A 14,494-nucleotide genomic window follows, 5' to 3' on the forward strand; every position below is an offset into this window, starting at 1 on the left:
TTTGCATTCAATTATTTATGAATTAGTTGCATGACAAACTGAAGTGTGCATGAGTACACACCTAAACCTAGTTTTCCTGGAAAACCCTTAGTATCATTTTAGTAATTGTTTATAAACTCATACAATTTGCTGTTTAATGCTTCAACATGCTACATCTTTGTTAAAAGAAGCCTGGTAATTGTGGCATGGCAATTTACATGCCAGATTCTTTTACAATTTCTTAATGACATTATAATGACCTCTCTAAATTAACACATAGTAGGCTAAGTGGTTACTCCCATCAGAAGCTCCCCTAGGCAATGCACAGTTTAGATTTTAGGATAAATCAGAAACACAGTTAATTTAGATTCTCTGTTGTCATTGGGGTATCTGTTTCCACTGACTGTATGAGAAACACAAAAAATACGGTCCTTATTCATGAGCTTTAGTTAACTCCTTAAGATGGGATGACTTCAGGCCATCATGACCGAACAAACAGCTTCGTCTAGCGTGTCTATGATGTGGGCAGCAGCAAAAGCAAAGCAGAATCTTGTCTCTCTGAGAAAGCACAACAGTGCAGTTAAGCCAGCAAGTAGGGAAAATTATTTTCTACTGTCACAGATGAAGTTGTGGCTCTCCACTGGATGCTGTACTCTCATCAAATAGGCTGTGCAGTGACAATTTGGACCTTGATTATATTTTGCTCATCATTTTGCCTGCCAGTGCTGACTCTCCAGCTCATAGGACATGGACTTACTTTAATGCTATCAGTGCGAGTGTATAGGCATGGACAAAGTAGTAATTTAGGCAAGACAGTAGAAGACTTTGAGGCAGAAATCTCCTGTGTATTAAAAACATCATGATACACCCAGATGAGGGGAAGTAATGTCCGAGCAATTACAGGGTAAGTTAGACAGGCTTCTCTACTTGGCAATCATAAGAGCTGGGCAAATACAACAGAGCAGAACGTGGAAGAGCAGAACTCATGAAACAAAAGGCAAAATAACTTTCTGAGGATGGGTACCTCAAATTGGATGATAGTATTTTCATTTACACTCAGGTCCCGTGTGGTAATGGAGTGCTCTCCAACTTCATTTGAAACAAATACCATAGCTGAATCTTCTTCCCTGTAAAAAAAGGAAAGGAATACTTCAGACTCAGTTTATTATACAGCCACTTCTTCCTTATGTATTGCCAAGAGATGCTTACGGAGCTCTTTTAGATGAATATGGGCAATAAAGCCCAATGTTTCCACCAGGATAGAAAAACCAGTTGTCCTCTTTAGGACCGAAGTCAAAGGTATCCAAAAGGATAATGGGATTCTTTAAGTTATTTCCATCAATAATGAGGTCATCAATAATCCATATTTCTTCTTTTTTGCCTACAAAAAAAGAGAAATATTGCTATTAAGACATAACACTACTATTATTAGAGGGCAGAACAGCAGCCAGTATTTATGGATTTTGTGGAGAAGAGGGTGCTAAAAGAGTGGCTTCACTATTTTGATTTTCCATTAAAATGGAAATGGAAGATAGAAAGTTTTCACTATTTTATGAAAATAGTCGCCATACTGCTCTGCAGTCTGGCCCTACAGAATTAACTTTTATTCCCTAAATTTTATGAAAGTCACAGCAAAACGAAGAGTGAAAAACTTGTGTTGAACAATTATCTTCTATTTAAATCACATTTACTTTGAAACTCTATCATCAATGTCTTCTTCAATTAAGAATCATCTAAATGGGCAGTTGCTGTAAAGCCCAAGCAGCCTGAAAGTGCAATTTCATTCTACAACTTTTCCTTGCACTCAGAAGCTTGTGTTTGCCTGGGAAGAGCTCTTTGGCAGAGAAGAAAACTCTGAGTGACCTTCTCTCCAATGGATTATGTATTCATACATGTTGGAAAACTGCTATTTTCAAACTGGAGCGGAGGGATTAGATTGACAGATCTTTTGTGTAACTGTTTTTCATCTATCTAAAAGTGTTTGAGTTGATCAGAGAAATTTGAAAGGTTTCTTTTTAATATAATTTCTACTTACGGATAATGTCAGTAAGAAAAGTTCAGATAATTGTTTTAGGCTGGACACATCAGCAGAATGAACTGGAACTGGATTGTCATGACCAGATTTAAATTTGTTTGTTTGTTTGTTTGTTTGTTTTTGTCTTTGTTTTTGTTTTTTTGTTAGAGGTGTGCAAGGAATTTGTCTGCATGGAATAAATTGTTGCTGTTTCACCAAGTCTAAATGATCCCTTAATGTCAGTTTCTGCTAAGAAATGTGCTCAGAGTAACTGAGAGCAGAGGAGAGCTTTCTTCAGCTGTCACATCTCCTGTAATCAGGAGCAACGAGCTGCATTCCTCTTGTGGTTTTCTAGTCCTTTACAATTTAATCAAAAGATTAACTGCTCAGTACATACTCTTTCTAAATGGGTTTTTAATGCCTAGTTAATTCTGAGTAAGGTAGGCCCAGTTCGCATTTACACCTGGGACACTTTTGTGTAATTGGAGCATCCTAGTGGGGCCTCAGTGTAAATGAGAATCAGGTCCATTAAAAATAATGAGAGGAACCTGAGTTAAGTTAACTTTATTGGTGTTGCTTGATTGCCTACTCCCTCCAGGGCCAAAGCTGATAGTCTTCTGTGCACAATCAAGGGATATCAGGTTAAGGTACTTTCACTTTAGAGCATTCAATAGCTTTGTAAGAACAGTAAACATAATCCCATGGTAATTTTAATTGAAGGAGTTCAAACACAAAAAAATATTAAAAACATGATTTAAGAGTCTCTGTAACTCTTCAGTTCAAAAATCCCAGCCTGCTACAGATGCTGAGCTGTGCAAGTGTGGACCTGGATTCCCATGGGGGTCTCTTCCTTACCGTTGTTGTAAGGTTGCCAGAGCCTGAACCGTGTCGCATTGTTTTGGGCTGCATAGGGCAGAGGAACGTTAATAAAGAGGACATCTGTAGTCTGTGTGAAGTAAAACTCATCTATCAGGTGCCAAGTGATGCCGCCGTTGACAGAATATTGCAGCAGGATGGAATGAGACCTCTCGGGGGTGCCTGGAGCAGAGAGGACATGGATTTATGTTCACTAAAATCTGGTAAGTTAAAAAATGCTTCTTCAAGTATAAATACAATTAGGTTCCTCTGACATCTATTACAAAGAGTGGTCTTCCTTTAGCAACAACTTAAGCTGTTGAGATGTTATATAGGCATTGCATACATACATCTTCCTGAGCTTTCCCTTGCTTGTCTGTCTGCAAAATGCTAATGAATTAGGACCTAAATTTACATTGTTGTTCATTATAAGTACCCATCATTTAATTACTTAGCTATCCCAGTGTTATAGTTTTTTTAGATTAGAACAAACCAGCTCCTTCTACTACAGACATTTTCCAGTAATTCCATATTTATTTGCTTTTTTGCTCAGGTACAAGACATTATCATTACCATCTGTAGCACCCACAGATAAAGACATAGTCCTTATCCTCACAAATTTAGAGTCTTTGGCTCTAACTGCAAACACTGCTAGAGCATATTTGTGCCCAGAAACAATATAATTGATGGAAAACACTGAGGATCTTTATTAGCATGTTTTAACAACAACAAAGCAATATTCTGTGCTTTAAGCTGGGCCTAAATATCAGAGGAACTGACGGTAAAATTTGCATTTTCTAACTACCAGCTCCTCCTTTTTAACTTAGAGCTTTAAAGAATGAAAAAATAAAAGGCTCTTTACAGCCCTAGCTATTAACACATGCTAATTAGAGCCCAGTACTCACACTTGATGCTGGTTACTGCACACAGGCTCAGCCCCCAGCATATATTTGGCCTATGCTTAACTTGCTGACCAGGAATATCAGTTCTAAGTGATGGTATTTCTGAGCTGAATTCTCACTCAGACAAATTTACACTCTCTGCTCCCTTCATGGTGTGGCACAGTGATGGCATGTCCCCAAAAACTCAATCTGAGGGCAGAAACTAGCAGAAGAAAAGGACTAAGAGACAGTTTCTTCATCCCTGACTCAGTGCACATCACCATGCAAGTTTCTCCCATGTTCTGTTCTGTTCTTAAATTAACCAAATTTGCTGAAACCAAAGTGCCTGATGCATTATTTTTTTCATATTTTGGCAATGATCATGTATAGAAATATTTCCAAGGCATAGTTTTTGAAAGAAGTCTTCACAAAGATTTTGCTTATAAACATGAAATATTTGACATGTTATTGTTTTGGGGCATGGTATGTTTTTGGCTGTTATTGTTTTCTATCTTTTTGATAAAGTACTAGAAATAGTACTAAATAGCCAAATATATATGATTAGGTGTCTATTAAAGGAAATCAATCACAACTCACAAAGACCTGATTTTTACTTGTCCATGCAGAGATTTGGCTAAGACACTTATTTAAGAAGAGGTAGTTCAAAACTGTTTTCAAGCTGTTGTTGGCAAATGAGAAGTCAGTCAGAGTCCAGTCCGAGAGTACTAAGCTTCCTGCAGAACCTATGGATGTCTTTCTTCCACCAAAGGGAGAGGAGTTTTTGCACATTCAGAATTTGGCCTGAGAGTGACAATTCTACAAGCAGTGCTGGGAAAAACTTCTGAAATTGCATGGGAGTGACTCAAACCCTCAAGCAGGTTAGTGGTTCTCTACCATGTCGCTCCTGACTTTGATGAAATTATTTTGCAAAGCCAGAGATTACTGGGGCTTGGAGCAGGGTAAGACAGAATCATTGGATTGAAAGTCCGTATACTAGAGAAACTGTCCCAAGCTTGTTAAACCAATGCGTAAACTTGTCTTGCAAAGTCTGACTATTCTTCACATACAATTAAATAGAATTTTGGAGTTTTAGTCATCCCTAAGATATCTACTAGGCAGTCAAATGGTTAGAGCTTTTAATGCAGTGGAATGAAGCTTGAAAATGAAAAACCCTGTAGTTCCCTATAAGTCCCTTAAGTAATTTATTGTAGGCACCATTTTATGACCTAAAAAACCAATAAATTAATTTTTTCCCCAACATAGTGGAAAATCTCTAAAAAATTCTTGAGCTATTTTGTTTTGCTTCTGCTCAAAGACTGCACTAAGTGTGCTGTTTTTGACACCACCACAGTTTACTTTTTTCTTGGGAATGGCACAGGTTGCCATGCAGGCTGGAAGCAAGGTAAGGATGATGCAAGATTTCAAACAAGTTCCCATATAATCGATCATAAACTGATGATCATGTACACTTAAGTTGAAAATGTAAATCCATATTCTTTCCTGTGATGCTACTGTGTACTAGTAAAGCTAGAGAAGTGATGGGAAATCAACAGTGATCTTACCTTTGGCAATAAATTTAAATGAAAACTGGATGTACACAGTATTAGTGCAATCTAGATCTCTTGAAACAAGCATTCTCAGTCCTTCCTGCAAATAAAGAATATAAATGTGAATCTCAGTTCCCATTATTGGAGATTTTCTGCATCTTACTGTTGCTTGGATGTTGTCTGTTACTGACTGCTGGTGGCAGCAAGAGAGGTAGTTGTCTGTCCACACCTTCTCCCAGGCAGAAAATGAGGACAGTGATAGCCTTGGCAAAGTAAGCCACAGTAAAGGAAAGGGATAGACATGGATATGTGTCCCACCAGAGGCATAGCCACATGATTGTGTACAGACATAGGTACAGCTCATTTGGTTTGTGCTCTGAACCACTGGGATGTGATCTGATCTGCAAGCACTGACTTAGGCATCAAGTCCAAGCTGCTACACTCATATTTTATGCAAATTGTGTAGCAGCCAAGCACCCTAATTTCCAGGCAGGAACACTTCTCTCTAGGAGTTCTTTACTGTGCCTCTAAAAATATTTTCTAAAAATATGCTTCTCTGGGGCAACCTCTTGGCTTAGAACAGCAAGGAAAGGGTGCAGACAAGAAACCTCAGAGGACCCCTAAGGTCCTGTCCATTTGTAGAGATGAGCTCAATGTTGTGTGGATTCTGAGGCCACACCCAGTCAGAGATCTGGCAAACTACCTCTCAGAGCCTCCCTCTTTCTCAGACCCATTCCCCCAGTGGAACAATCTGCAGGAACAACCAATCCAAATTTTAGAGAATTCAAATCTTGTGATTTGGGATTTAAATAACCAAAAGACGTTGAACTGGAGTCAAGGTTTTGCAGACAAATATTTCTAAAGAATTGATTTATACACCAAACTTCGCTTTTTTTGGGGTACCTGAATTCACTGTATCAAATGAAGACTCATGTGTGAGCTTAAAATTTGTGTGCTTATGTGAACAAGTCTTTCTATTATGCATTTTGTTGAAGAACTGAGAAGTCCAGAAAATATATTTTCTGGCCTTTTAAAACCTGTAGTTAGCAAAGAAGTATTTAAAGGGCTAGTAAACATCAAAACTATAGAACTGAGTAAAATACAGGCTAACTACACAAACACAGACTGCAGTCCTGACTAATTTGTATTATTCAAAATACTAAAAAGCCAACCAGGAGATTTCAAGACGATTGTAATGTGTACCATATTTCCAAATAGTTCACTTCACCTCAAGAATCTTGGTGCAGAGATTTTCTTTGGTGGTTAAGGAGGAATTTATTCCACAAATGAAAGTAATACCCAACAAACAGATGAAACTCATTTGTATATAAAAAAGACAATTGGGACAAACATAGTGCATGTTTAGGGCAGGAAAAGACAAGAAAAATGAAAATGTCAAATTCTAGCCTAAAGACTTTGACATAAACATATGTGGAAAACAATAAAAAAATTATTTTCTGTTTTTAACTCTACTGGGTTTTATGCATTTTTTCAGTGTAAGTAATCTCTGACCCCTTTGAAAATGAGAGCTGTTCCAGACTTGATGGTATCACCATTCAGGTTTCCCCTCTCAGCACCGTAGACTTCAGGCCAAAGGTCTGGATGCAAGTTACCATTGAAATCATCCTTCAGGACAGATGGCAAAGGAAGGATCGGGACACAGTATGGACCACCAAAGCCTCTGTCACACCTAGCAACAAATTGGGAGGAAAAGGTGTTATCCATCCAGCATAGATAAAACACTGCTTTCTACAAAGCAGGTTAAGCAGTTTACTACTTACATGCAATGACCTGAATCACAGATGCCGTGACCTGAGCACATCCAGGGGCACCCTGTAGCCAGGACCACGTTATCGATAGCCCAAGAATCCACACCAGAAGCATAGTTGTACTGAATCCATCTGAACCGTGTTCTGGGAGAGCTATTAAAAGCAGAGTAAATGTGTTTCAGGATTCAAAATTTCTCCTCCATAAAGTGCTAAATAATGAAGAAAATCCCGTGGACTTCAGGAGAAGAAAAGCATATTAATAAGCATGGCCCCCTTATTTGGAAAAGATTCATATTCCAGTTGAAACTGGAAGTTTCAATTTCTCAGGTTAGTTTTTTAGGCAAAATTCCAGCACATTCTAAATGAAGGTGCCCAATATGATAATTGAGAAAGAACATTGCTGTGACTCTTGCTGATCAGCAAAGTGGTTGAGCAGAAATGAGTAGTTCCATTAGCATTTGACAGCTCCATGTGTGGCTAGCAGAGTGGAAACAATAAAATTGCTTCAGTAAAGTAAGAGGTAATGAAAGTTCATTTATACTAAATGTTGTGTAAAGAGAAAAACAATGGTTATATATGTCCATATATATATATAAGAATGTATGAATATATATGTACAAACATGCATGTGCATAGACACTGCTGTGCTTGCTGACTGCCTTCATATCCTCAAAAGAGGAAAGTATTTTGGAAAAAAAATTATTTGGAAGATGATACATGGTCCTCAGGAGTGAACTATGGAATTAGAAACCAAGATGTGAACCCCAGTCCTGGTTCAACTATTGTATGTCCATTTTTACCACCGTATTTTCTGGGTGATGAAATTTGCAGAGGTAATGTGTAGGGTGCTTTGAATAATTACAGATCTATTCAGAACAATGGTAAGCAATATCATCATCACCTGTTATCTCTACCCTAGAGGTTTTATTTAGAGAGATGTATGCCAGCATATCTGCCACATCCAATTATAACTATATGAAATCACAAGGAGGCAGGCAGAACGCTCCACCCGGTCTAAAGGGTGAGGGTGGCATGTCCAGTAACGTGTTTTGACTTGCTGAATATCATGACTAACATGCCTAAATGTTGGATGACAACTTACGTAGAATGACAGGAAACAGTACTATGTGAAAGGATGGTTCGAGGTATTAATTCTTGCTTCTTATTTCATAAATGTTAGAAAAGTTGGTTTAGCATTCTTGTTCTTACTGTCATAGATTATAGGCAAGACTTAAGAATTCACTCATCAAAGTTGCTACTTCTTTAAATTCACATTATAGCTTATGAAATATTTTGAAGTGAAATTTAAAATTCTGGTGGCGTGACAACACACATTTAAAAATTTAAAAGACATGCAGAACATTCCCAAGCTGAGGGATGTTTGCTCAGATTAGATCAGCAAAACCTTTGTCATGCTAAACAGCCAGAAGAGCAGTGCTCACTTGGTTGAGGGTGGGAGGTAGACAGTAACTCTCTTCCAGTTCTGGAATCTTTCTGAAGTGTAGATGGAGCTCTCAGTGTACTGCTGACAGCCAATTGTTGGAGGGACACACTCCTCTGTCACCAGGTGCCAGTCTCTCCCATTGTTTAAAGAATACTGCAGGTGAATGCTATGGGAATTGCTGTATGGTTTGCTGCAACCCATGCTCAGCTCAAACTGCAAGAAAGTGGAGGCTGATACATGGAAGTCCCAAGTCTCAGCATAACGAGGTTTTCCTAAGAAAAGAGAGATAAACAACAACAAATCAGTATCCCTTTAGTATATGCTTTCAGTACTGTCATTCAATTTTTTTATCTTTATCTTCACCTTTTTTCAGCCTTCTCTTCCCTGTAGATTACTATATGCCTGAATTTGTCTATACCTCCCATCTTATAAAACTTGACCCATAAATAATTTATAAAATGCACTCTTACAAAATGTAGCAATGTTTGATGACACATACCAATGTTTTCACTGAACATCAGAGCTGTATCCATAGACAGGCAGTCAATGTCTACTTGACCTCCTTGTATTCTGTACCAGCTTGCTTGTAAATCCACAGTTCCATCGAATTTATCCTGGAAGCCAGTCTGAGAGCTGTCATTCATCCCTATAAGGACATCATCCAAAGCCCACTGAGCTGAATGCTTCCCTATGAAAACCAGAACAGACAGGTTAGTGGAGTCCCTGTAAGTTGTTTTTTTCTGCCCATATGCTGTGTTCACCCAGTGAGCAGTGCTCAGTCTATGTGACTAAAGACTAAACATGACTTAAACAAGACTAAAACATCACTCAAGGATGCATCTGGACTCAAGAGTATGTTTCTATTACAGATAAACACAGTATTTCCCTCTTCTTTTCTTTAGCTTCAGTGCCTTTTCCAACATACACTCTCCCTTTATTTGAATGAGACACTCCCTGAGCCCCTAGATTGGGGATTTTCATTTTACAGGTTACAACTTTCCTGCCATTCCCCATAGCTAAATTGGAAAGGCCTCTGTCTAGTTCCCAAAGTAGCTTTTGTATAAAAGAGAATAATACACAAAAGAAAATGCTGTAGGCTCTGGATATAGATAATATTTATAGAAGTGCTGTTCTCCTTCCTGGAAACCTCTCTTCTCTTGCTTTCCAGCCTACAGGAATTTCACTTTCATAATCATCTCCAGCCCATTGCTTCAGCCCTTCATTTCAATTCACCTATTTACTTGAATGCTGAAAAAAACATTTTACTGAACAATCACTGCCTTCACAGGAGAGGAAGGAAAGCCTTCACAATAAATTGTAAGCTTGCAGCTATGGGCCAGGAGTTTTGTCTTGCCACTATGAGGAACATGGGTCATTGCTGATAGGGCCACTGTGCACCGAGGTATGGCAGACAAAGGACAGTCCACAGAAGAACTAGCATTTGTAATAAGAAATGGTTGTCACCAGTAGATGCTGGTATGGAAGGTGATATTTCAACCTCCAGTCATAAACTCTCCCTTCTACTGGGAGCCACAGGGCTGCTATCAGGTGGTCTTAGAGCCATCACTCTCAGCAAGGACAGATGTCATCCAGGTGCTGCCAGGGCAAGTGGCCATGAGGAGGACACAGATAGGGAGCAGCAGGTCTGACATGGCACCACTCACCAGTGCAAATGATTATCACAGAATGATGGTCTGTGGTGCACCAGTTGCTGCTGAGCACTTTTTCACAAAGGAACTGGCTTCTTAACTAAATAACATCCCTCTTGCCTTGTCTACTCTCTTACCTAGTGAGGGCAATTAAGTCCAGCACATACATTGTAAAAAATGTATGAATAAAATCAGCCATCAAAATGATAAATAACATCTAAGAAGCTGCATACCATAATTACCTGAATGTAAGCTGTGTGCTTTGCTCCCCAGGGAATTGCTGTTAAAATGTACTCTGCTGTATTTCTGAATATCGCCTTATTTTTCCCGTAGGGATCCGAGAGATGCTGCCTTGTGCAAAGGCAAGACAATCAGGACACTTTCAATAGTGGTAATGTGCCCTCATGCAAGGTGGGAGCTCTCAAAGTGGCTTTAGAAATCAGTCAGTACTGGGGTTTTACTTTGAGCTGAGGATGTGGGAAGTGGCTGAGTGGGTTTTCCAGGTGCTGCAGAAGGCAGGGATGCTTCTGGGGAGAGGAGGGGGTCCTGTTTTGGAGTGGGAGATATTTTTTTTTCTGAAATGTAATATTCTTTCCCCCTCTTCTCTGTTATCTCAGCATCTTTAGTTTAAGCTTAGCTCTTAAACAATTTTACTCTTAAGCCCACTCTTCAGCTTGGTGCTCTAAATGAGAATCACGCCTGCAGTGTGACTCAGGAAAGCCTAAATTTGCTCTTATGGCACCCAATCGTTCAAAATATTGTATTTTTGGTAAGCTGAGGTTTCTGCAGAACATGTCCATATTGAGTGGCATTGGTATGTGGGTTGTGTAAAGCTGCTTAATGAATGTTTAGGATGGTCTTGCTTACCATGTTGTGGCTGCCACCAGCGGAAAGCAGTGGCAGGGGTTTTGGCCTCCCGAGGTAAGTCTATTGAAACAATCTGAGGTTCCAGGTATGACATGAAGTCCAGCTCTCGCAGCAAATGCCAGGTGATCCCATTGTCATTTGTGTATTGAACAACAAGCCCTATATTTAAAAATAAAACAAGAAGTTAGTCTCACTGTACAGAGCAAAGCTGGGGGCAATTCACCCTGTACTCAGAAACTGCCAACCCCCATCCAGTGCATGTCAAGTCCAGCTCCTGGCCTCACACAGGACCATCCCCAAAAGTCACACCATGTGCCTGACAGTATCATCCAAATGCTTCTTGAACTCTGTCAGGCTTGGTGCTGTGACCACTTCCCTGGGGAGCCTGTTCCAGTGCCCAACCACCCTCTGGGTGAAGAACTTCTTTCTAAAATCCAGCCTATCTCCCCTATCCTTTTGGCATCTTCTGGCCCAGGAGCATTTTGTAGACAAAGTCTTACTGCAAAGGTGACATGGGTCACCAGCTGCCACACATTATCTTGCCTGTCTTCACCAAAATCAAAGGATCAAACCTTTTACAGTCTCAGTTGAAACGAATGATTGTACCACAGCAACGATAGGAATAATGTTACTTTTTTGTACAGTCAGTATTTATTTCATGTTGGGTATCCTTGAAGTTTGTGTGGGACACTAAGTTGTAATTCTGATAGCTGAGCTCACAATATGGGTAGCTCACGATTCCCATACTATGTATACAAGCTCACAGCATCCTTGGAAGTAAATTAGAATATTTAGACAATTTAAGATAGTCTTTCCATCATACACACAGTATGACAAATACTAGGACATAACAGAATTTTGAAGTCACTTATGAGCTCGTCGATAACACAAGAAAGAAGCACCTATGTATACTACTTCTCTGAAAACTCTTTTATACTGGAGTATGTTCAAGGATAATGGACTATTTTTTTAGGTCTTATACTGGTGCAAATGAGAGGAGAATCAAACCCTCCATTTAATCTACACTACAAGATGACAGCTTTTCTCAGTGAGTCAGTGTCAATGTAAATGCCAAATATCAGGAAACAGTCCACCGATGTTAAGTGATTTACCCTGAGAGGAAAATTAAGTTTTCTCATCTACCAGATGTCTGGTCTGTCTTCATGCAACTAAACCACTTTACATGGTGAATCTGCTCCCAAAACTCTGCTGATCCCTCCCAAACACAATATCATGCCTCCCACCCCAGTAACTTTTAGCATGTGAGTAAAATAGGAGAGGAGGCATCAAGGAGAAATGAATTTATTCAGACTAAATAAATTTTCAACTGCAGATTTATAATTTTGCATTTTGGGCAAATCGTGCATAAGCTTGGTTTGGAAGGAAATTTTTTATTAGACCCACTGGTGTAGTTGAGAAACTGAACAAGTTTCAGGCACACAACTCTTCTTCACAGCAGAAATGGAGGTTGCCCACTTTATCCCAAACTTGGATTTCATTCCTTTTATTTCAGACCTGAAGAAAGTTCTGGCTACTTGTAAATTTTCCTATTTTCCAATACTACAAAGTAGTCTAATAAAAGTTATTACACCTTGTCTTGCAAACAATCTTTTTGATTTTTTTAGAGGCATCAAAAGGCAAAAATTCTGCAGAAGATGCAAAATACAAGAAGCTTATTATAAAGAAGTGAGGCTTTACCTTCATTCCTAGCTCTTGGTCTGTTGCAGGAGTTACCAACAGTCTTGCTTCCAATTTGTACATAAAATTGAACTAGTCTGTTAAAAAAACAGTATAAAGAAGTGTAATTATCTTCTGACAGCACAAGATCAGTCAAGATAATTTTCCTCTCTTAACTAATGTGGCGTTATCGGTTAGGTCATTATTTCAGGCTCATTGATAAGGTAATGTTCTCAGAGAAATCAAACATGGCTATGCTAAACAGTGGAGAACCCAAACCAGAAGAAAGTAATGTGGTTTATTAATACTGTACCTAATAAATGAATTTTCGGAGTGAGTAGCAGAATTTAGCAGTTCTGTCTCTCACAAAATGTGCAAAATCTCCAAAGCAGGCAAAGCTGCTCCTTACATCAGATCTTACCTTGATTTCTTGTAACTGGAAATTAGATAAAGCTTAGATATAGCATTAGAGTTCTAATAAAAAACTAAAAATAAAAACTAAAGCACCAATCTTTTTTTGATCCTTAAATTCTTTATGTAAACAATTTTTAGTGAAATGAACTCATTGAACATTTTGTGGACCCTTTGATTTTGAATCTATACATTTTGATTTCATTGAATATCCTCTTGTTCTCACATTGTGAAATGGCAAAAAAAGTGTTCCTGATCTGCTTTTCTTGCAACTTGCCCCTGTAGTCAGTGCTTTTATCACTTCCCTACCTTCTCTTGTTCCTTTCTACTGCAAACCATGGCAACCTTTTCATCTGTGTCTCTGCATGAATGTTTTTCCACATCCTCCATTTTCACGAAACTGCTTTCTGCAAGCCTTCTAAAGCCACAACCCCCTTTGAGACAGCCTGGCTGGTTTTGACAAAACTCTGGATTGGCCTGGAACATCCACATTTAGCTATATCTGAACTAATAATTATCCCATCTTTGTGCTCCAAAATATTGTTAATTTTTTTTTTCCAATCTGCAGTGATGCCCTCGTATTCTTGCTGAGCTGGTATTTTTTAATTGTGACTCTGTGGTTTCAGAGTAGTTTACATTTCCTGTTAGATGCTCACTGTCGTGCTATGTAGCAGCAATTAATTTCAATTAATGTCCTGCTGCTCACTCACCAAATTTCACTGCATGTCTCAGACATTCATCTGAGTCTTATTGGGGCATAACTAACATAAAGAGCATTGAGATGACTGGGAATGCCATCACCCCCTCATCTACACCTTCACAGGTTGTCTGCACTGCACACCCAAAACAGCACCTGAGCAGAGCACAGAAACTGGACTCAACCCCACAACGAGCTTTTGCATGCTGCAAGTTGGCAATGCCATTCTCCTCCTTGTTTCCCAGCCAGTTTTTAAATTAGGATGTTGAGAAAACAGGCTTCATTAATCCTATTGCCTGTAGATAACTTCTTTATTTAAAATACTACTTCTGAGGTGAATTTGTGTCTCTGTGTGAAGAAACAAGGCTTGATTTACCACTCAAATAATTCCCCACGAGGATAATTCTTTTTGCTTTAGGAAATTTGGTCCTAATTTTTGTAGTGACTTTGGTAAAATCACAGACCAGCCACAGGACTACAGCCAGAGTCAGTACGATGCAGACAGGACTCCAATTTCCCGCATCCACTGCTACATACACAGTATCGTGATCCTCTTCTGATTCTAAACCCAACCACATTTCAGTTCTGTTATCAAAATCCGTATCTCCTATCTGAGATGTTTTGTATATCCACAGGGACTAGGACAAGCCTGAGTATCCTCATCAATCTCATTTCTAACATAACCCCATAGATACCTCAAAAAT

General features: G+C 39.0%; 1 protein-coding gene across 2 annotated transcripts in view; it reads right to left on the reverse strand.

The window, feature by feature from the left end:
- Window positions 1–14,494, reverse strand: part of RELN (reelin) — a 279,445-nt gene that overhangs the window by 43,155 nt on the left and 221,796 nt on the right. For both annotated transcript variants that reach the window (XM_051805023.1, XM_051805024.1), the window contains exons 31-40: window positions 12,704–12,780; window positions 11,006–11,164; window positions 8,989–9,177; window positions 8,488–8,761; window positions 7,058–7,198; window positions 6,789–6,966; window positions 5,292–5,376; window positions 2,849–3,031; window positions 1,189–1,360; window positions 1,004–1,106 (exon numbers count right to left, since the gene is read on the reverse strand). In XM_051805023.1, the coding sequence (XP_051660983.1) occupies window positions 1,004–1,106; window positions 1,189–1,360; window positions 2,849–3,031; window positions 5,292–5,376; window positions 6,789–6,966; window positions 7,058–7,198; window positions 8,488–8,761; window positions 8,989–9,177; window positions 11,006–11,164; window positions 12,704–12,780 (1,561 nt within the window). The remainder of the gene's footprint in view (window positions 1–1,003; window positions 1,107–1,188; window positions 1,361–2,848; window positions 3,032–5,291; window positions 5,377–6,788; window positions 6,967–7,057; window positions 7,199–8,487; window positions 8,762–8,988; window positions 9,178–11,005; window positions 11,165–12,703; window positions 12,781–14,494) is intronic.

Source organism: Manacus candei, unplaced genomic scaffold (genome assembly GCF_025592945.1).
Source record: "Manacus candei isolate 608988 ecotype Guabito, Panama unplaced genomic scaffold, ASM2559294v1 h1tg000063l, whole genome shotgun sequence".
In the NCBI taxonomy this organism is placed as follows: Eukaryota; Metazoa; Chordata; class Aves; order Passeriformes; family Pipridae; genus Manacus; species Manacus candei.